At 49.0% G+C, this 6,000-nt stretch overlaps 1 protein-coding gene across 1 annotated transcript in view; it reads left to right on the top strand.

Annotated features, from left to right (window-relative positions):
- The first annotated feature begins 358 nt into the window (after nucleotides 1-358).
- The window catches only part of panx3 (pannexin 3), a 46,175-nt gene continuing 40,533 nt past the window's right edge, over nucleotides 359-6,000 (top strand). The window contains exon 1 of the mRNA XM_033049690.1: nucleotides 359-907. Within this exon, the coding sequence (XP_032905581.1) occupies nucleotides 727-907 (181 nt within the window). The 5' untranslated portion in view covers nucleotides 359-726. The remainder of the gene's footprint in view (nucleotides 908-6,000) is intronic.

Raw genomic sequence — 6,000 nt, 5'->3', positions numbered from 1 at the left:
CCCTTGTCCTCCACTATACCCCGTCTTGTCCTCCACTCTACCCCCGCCTTGTCCTCCACTCTACCCCCGCCTTCCCCTCCACTCTACCCCCGCCTTGTCCTCCACTCTACCCCCGCCTTGTCCTCCACTCTACCCCCTTGTCCTCCACTCTACCCCTTTGTCCTCCATACTACCCCCGCCTTGTCCTCCACTTTAATGTTATTGCTAGTTCCAGCGCTCCCCGCTTGGCTGGTGCTCGGTACAAGACGTGGTGAACCAAGAACCACTTGTGTTTGATGTGGTGAAACGTGCAGCCAATGGGCAGGGCAACTTGGCGCAGTTGTGTGGAAAGTGCATTTATCCTGGGCTGTGTGTGCGAGGTGGTTCCATAAATAGCTGCCTCGCTCCAGATAGTCTCAGCGGTCTGGTACTGTACTCTCTAATCTGCCTCCGCTCCTCTGTGTTTAGGCTCGGGCTGGTCTGCTTCAGATGACATATTCTCTGAGTGGGAAGGAATGTAGCATCGGTCTCTCCTTCTGTACTCGGCCCCAACAAACTTGGCGCCACCAGCCTGTAATTACCTCTCGCCCAGCCCTTCTTCCTCTATAATCCCCAGGTCAGACCGCTCCTATATTTTGCTCCCTGTTGCTGGGAATCGTTTATGTTGCGCTTTCTTTAAACAGAGCGGGATAAAGGCGCTGAGAGTGTCTGCTGGTGGATCTTTCAGCCCCCGAGCCTCCCCGCACCATGTCCGTCGCCGGTATCGCCACCGAGTTCATCCTCTCAGACTCTCTGATCAGGGAAGAGCACGACTCACGGGCCAAGGGTCTGCGCCTGGAACTGCCCACCGACCGAATGATCAAGTTTATCTCCGTGGGACTTCCGCTGCTCCTCGTCTCAGCGGCGTTGGCCAAGGAAATCTCTCTGAGTGAGTCTCAATCTGCCCGGTGCCACACGGAGTGGATCATTGATCCATTATTAACTCACGGTCCATGGCTCACTAATGGCCAGCTGGAGGTTAATAGTTCACGTCTAGTAAATAGTGTTTAATTAATGATTAAATTATGTAATGTTATGTATTGCTGCTAAATGTACATAATAGTCTATCAAGACACAATGAACTGCCGCTGGAGTACTTCAGCGGCTCAGGCAGCGTCTCTGGAGAGAAGGGATAACGTTTCGGGTCGAGACCCTTCTTCAGATAAGTCAGGGAAGAGGGAAACGAGAGATATAGACCACGGTGCAGAGAGATAAAGAACAATGAATTAACGATATGCAACAAAGTAAAGACGATAAAGGCCATTGTTAGCTGTTGGGTGAAAACGAGAAGCTGGTGTGATTTGTGTGGGGGAGAGATAGAGAGAGAGGGAATGTCGGGGTAACTTGAAGTTAGATAAATCAATACTCATAGCACTGGGCTGTAAGCTGCCCAAGTGAAATATGAGATGCTATTCCTCCAATTTGCGTTTAGCCTCTGTGTGGGATTGGGAAGGAGAATTAAAGTGTTTAGCAACAGGAAGATCAGGTTGGTTCAAGAGGGCTGAGTGAAGGTGTTCAGCGAAACGATTGCCCAGTCTGTGTTTGGTCTCCCCTATGTATAGTTCACATCTCGAACAACGGATACAATAGATGAGGTTGGAGGAGGTGCGTGAACCTCTGTCTAACCAGAAAGGACTGTCGGGGTCCCTGGACAGAGTCGAGGGAGAAGGTATAGTGACAGGTGTTGCATCTTTTGCAGGGGAAGGTACCAGGGGAGAGGGTGGGAAGGGAGTTAACCAGGGAGTTGCGGAGGGAACGGTCCCTGCAGAAAGGAGTGGAGATGGGAAAATGTGGCCAGTGGTGTGATCCCTTTGGAGGTGGTGAAAATGTCGGAGGATTATGTGCTGTATGCAACGGCTGATGAGGTGAAAGATAAGGACTAGGGGTACTCTGTCTCTGTTGCAACTACAGGGAGGGGGAGCAAGGGAGGAGCTGCGAGATACCGAGGATTCACGAGTGAGGGCCTCATCTATGATGGGTGAGGGGCACCCCCAGTCCCTAAAGAAGGAGGACATCTCGGATGTCCTGGTATGGAACACCTCATCTTTGGCGCAGATGCAGCGGAGACGAAGGAATTTGGAGTCGGGGACAGAGTCTTTGCAGGAAAGCAGGGTGGGAAAAAGTGTAGTCTAGATAGCTGTGGGAGTCAGTGGGTCAATAGATGTCAGTCAGTCTATTTCCTGTGATGGAGATGTGATCACAAAGAAGGGGAGGGAAGTGTTGGAAATGGTCCAAGTGTATTTGAGTGCAGGATAGAAATTGGTGGAGAAGTTAATGATGTCCACGAGTTGTGCATGGGTGCAAGAGCATCTTCTTTAACCGCTGTTCCAGGTGTGGGTTATATATCGGTGAGACCAAGCGCAGGCTCGGCGATCGTTTCGCTGAACACCTCCGCTCAGTCCGCCTTAACCTAACTGATCTCCCGCTTGTTGGGCACTTTAACTCTGGCTTTCGCCCCCTCCATAACACAGAAACTGCCCTCCTCAAAGTTCTCAACGACCTCCTCACCTCTGCTGACACTGGTTCCCTCAACATCCTCATCCTCCTCAACCTGAGCGCAGCCTTCGATACAGTGAACCAGAACATCCTGCTCACCAGACTCAAAGAACTCGGCATTGAAGGCTCTGCACTCAGCTGGCTCCGTTCCTACCTTTCCAACAGATCCCACTTCATCTCTCTCCACAACCACACCTCTGCTACTGCCACAGTCACTCAAGGCGTTCCCCAAGACTCCGTACTCGGCCCCCTCCTCTTCATCATCTACATCCTCCCCCTTGGTCAGATACTCCGCCACTTCAACCTGGACTTCCACTGTTACGCCGATGACACCCAGATCTACCTCGGCACCAAATCCCCCCACAACCCCCCCCCCCTCTCCCATATCAACTCCTGTTTGTCAGCTATAAAAACCTGGATGCAACATAACTTCCTCAAACTCAACAGCGATAAGACAGAATTCCTCCTCATAGGCTCCAAAGCCACACTCAGCAAAATCAATAACCCCACTCTCACCATCGACGGCACCACTGTCTCCCCATCTCCCCAGGCCCGCAACCTTGGCGTGATCTTTGATTCTACCCTCTCCCTTGAGCCTCACATCCGCCATGTCATTAAAACCTCCTTCTTTCATCTCCGCAACATCGCCAAACTCAGACCCTCTCTCACACCTCCCGCTGCTGAAAGACTCATCCATGCCTTCATCTCCTCCTGACTGGACTACTGCAACTCACTTCTCCTTGGCATCAGCTCCACCTACATCAACCGACTCCAACTGGTCCAGAACGCAGCCGCCCGACTCATCACCCACACCAAATCCTGGCATCACATCACTCCAGTCCTCAAACAACTTCACTGGCTTCCCATTACATTCTATCTCTGTTTCTTTTGTTGTCACCATCTCATAGCTACCAATGATCTTTTTCCTTGATCTCATGTGTTTTGATCTCTTACACTTCTTGACCTCCGTGTCTCCCTCTCCCTTGATGCTCAGTTTGAAGAAGGGTCTCGACGCAAAACCTCACCCATTCCCTTTTATCCAGGGATGCTGCCTGACCTACTGAGTTACTCCAGCATTTTGTGTCATATCTTCGGTGTAAACCAGCATCTGCAATCCCTTACTGTATGTAACTCAGCGGGACAGGCAGCATCTCTGGAGAGAAGGAATAGGTGATGTTTTGGATCGAGCCGCGTTGTCATAGTTTATGCTTTGGTAAATGCTGATTATCTGTTCTGATGCTTCATGTATGTTTAATCAATACTTCATTATCAGCTAATATGGTTTGATGGTTACTTGCAAGAGCTAATTAATAAGATAGATGAATAGGAATTTCAGTGGCGGGGAAGCTGACTCGTGGTGTTTGTTTAGTTTGCTGAGCGGGTCCATTTTATGGTTATTCTAGCTGCTCAAACAATGTTTACTAATTAGTTTATTCCCAGAGATTTTCGTGTGATTTATCCCAGCCCCAAGTTTACATTAGACACCCTGTGATCTGTGAATCTGATGATAACATTTTCACCCCGAACCTGATGGCCAATGTTCAAATCCCACTCTCATGGACTGGCTGTTAAGATTTGACTCGCTATTGATGGGGCTGGAGTGCTCTTTCCTGATGAGAAATTAAACTCTGGCCTTATTCACTGGCCGTAAGAGATTACGTGGCACAGACTCGAGAAGCAAAGGAGTTTCCCTGATAAATCGTCAGTCTATTCCAAGCCCTTCACCACTCTGCTTTGAGGGGGCATGTTATTGAATGATTCCCACATTCCCTCAGCTGGGACATGGTGAGCTTATGAAGGAGCCCACATGAAAACAGTTATGAAGGAGCCCTTATGTAAACAGCTCGAGGCTTTTCCCTGCCTCAAACCTGCTCGGAAATTTAATTGGATAAGTGTAGGAAGGAACTGCAGATGCTGGTTTAAACCGAAGATAGGCACAACATGCTGGAGTAACTCAGCAGACCAAGCAGCATCTCTAGGGAGAAAGAATGGGTGACGTTTCAGGTTGAGATCCTTCTTCAGGCTGAGAGTTGGGTAAACGGAAACGGGAGATGTAGACAGTGATGTAAAGAGAGAGAGAGAGAGAGAGAGAGAGAGAGAACAAAATGAATGAAAGATTTTCAAAAAATAATGATGATGAGGGAAACAGGCCATTGTTAGCTTTTTGCTAGGTCCGAACAGGAACCTGGTGCGACTTGGGTGGGAGACGGTCAGAGAAAGAGGGAGCTACTTGAAGTTAGATAAATCAATATTCATACCACTGGGTTGTAAACTGGCCAAGCAACAAATGAGATGCTGTTCCTCCAATTTGCAATTAGCCTCACTCTTGGATATCTGGCCATATCACAACTGGATCTGTCCAGATCTGTATATCATCATCACCATTTTCCTGAATGTATCTGCCAATATCCCTATCTATCATCTCAGCTTCCATGCTGCTTTTGGGAAGAGAATTCCAGACTTTTATACATTGATATGAAAATAAACATATTTTCTTTCCATGCGTGTGGTGACCATACCCCAGCAGTGGGCTTCCTACCTTTGGGCTTGAGTGACAAATGATGTCCATCCACAAATACCAACAAAGCGCTGGAGGAACTCAGTGGATTGCTGACTGACGTGCTGAGTTCCTCCAGCTGTATTGTTTGCACGGTATTGATGGAGTAAGTGTGGTATAAAAATGGACTGTGTAACTAGGTGACCGTTTCGCCAAACACCTGCCTGGCAGCCCAGTTGGATCTCGTGGTTGCTAATCACTTTAACTGACCTTTGTGTCCTGGGCCTCCTCCACTGTCAGAGTGAGATCACACGCACACTGGAGGAAGAACACCTCATATTCCACTTGGGCATCTTACAACCCAGTGGCATGAACATTGAATTTATGGTCATTTCAGGTAACAATTTCAGGAAACCGCCTCACCCCCATCCTCCCACTCTACCCTGCGTACACACATCTTTAGTTTGGAGATACAGTGCGGAAACAGGTCCTTCGGCCCACCGAGTCAGTGCCGACCGACGATCCCTGCACATTAACACCATCCTATACACACTAGGGACAATTTACATTTATACCAAGGCAATTAACCTACAAACCTCTACGTCTTTGGAGTGTGGGTGGAAACCGGAGATCTCGGAGAAAACCCAAGCAGGTCATGGGGAGAACATACAAACTCTGTACAGACAGCACCTGTAGTCAAGAACGGGCCCCGGGTCTCTGGTGCTGTAGGGCAGCAACTCTACCGCTTGATTATTTTACCCTCCTCCATCGGCTCATCTCCCACTCCTCCTAACCCCAGGCCACACATTTGTCTTTGCTCACCCTGTTCCCTTCTTTCCACTGTCACTATATCTGAGTGGACATTAAACTCCCCACCTTCATTCCTTATCAGATTCCACCATCCTCATTCATCTGTCTTCTCCAGCTCCAGCCTTGTTACTATCTCTCCCCATCTGACATCCTCACCTGGATCCACCTATCACTTGCCA

The sequence above is a fragment of the Amblyraja radiata genome, chromosome 33, assembly GCF_010909765.2.
Source record: "Amblyraja radiata isolate CabotCenter1 chromosome 33, sAmbRad1.1.pri, whole genome shotgun sequence".
Classification (NCBI taxonomy): Eukaryota; Metazoa; Chordata; class Chondrichthyes; order Rajiformes; family Rajidae; genus Amblyraja; species Amblyraja radiata.
Note: the sequence above shows the minus strand (reverse complement) of the source record. Positions and strands in the feature narration are given on the sequence as shown.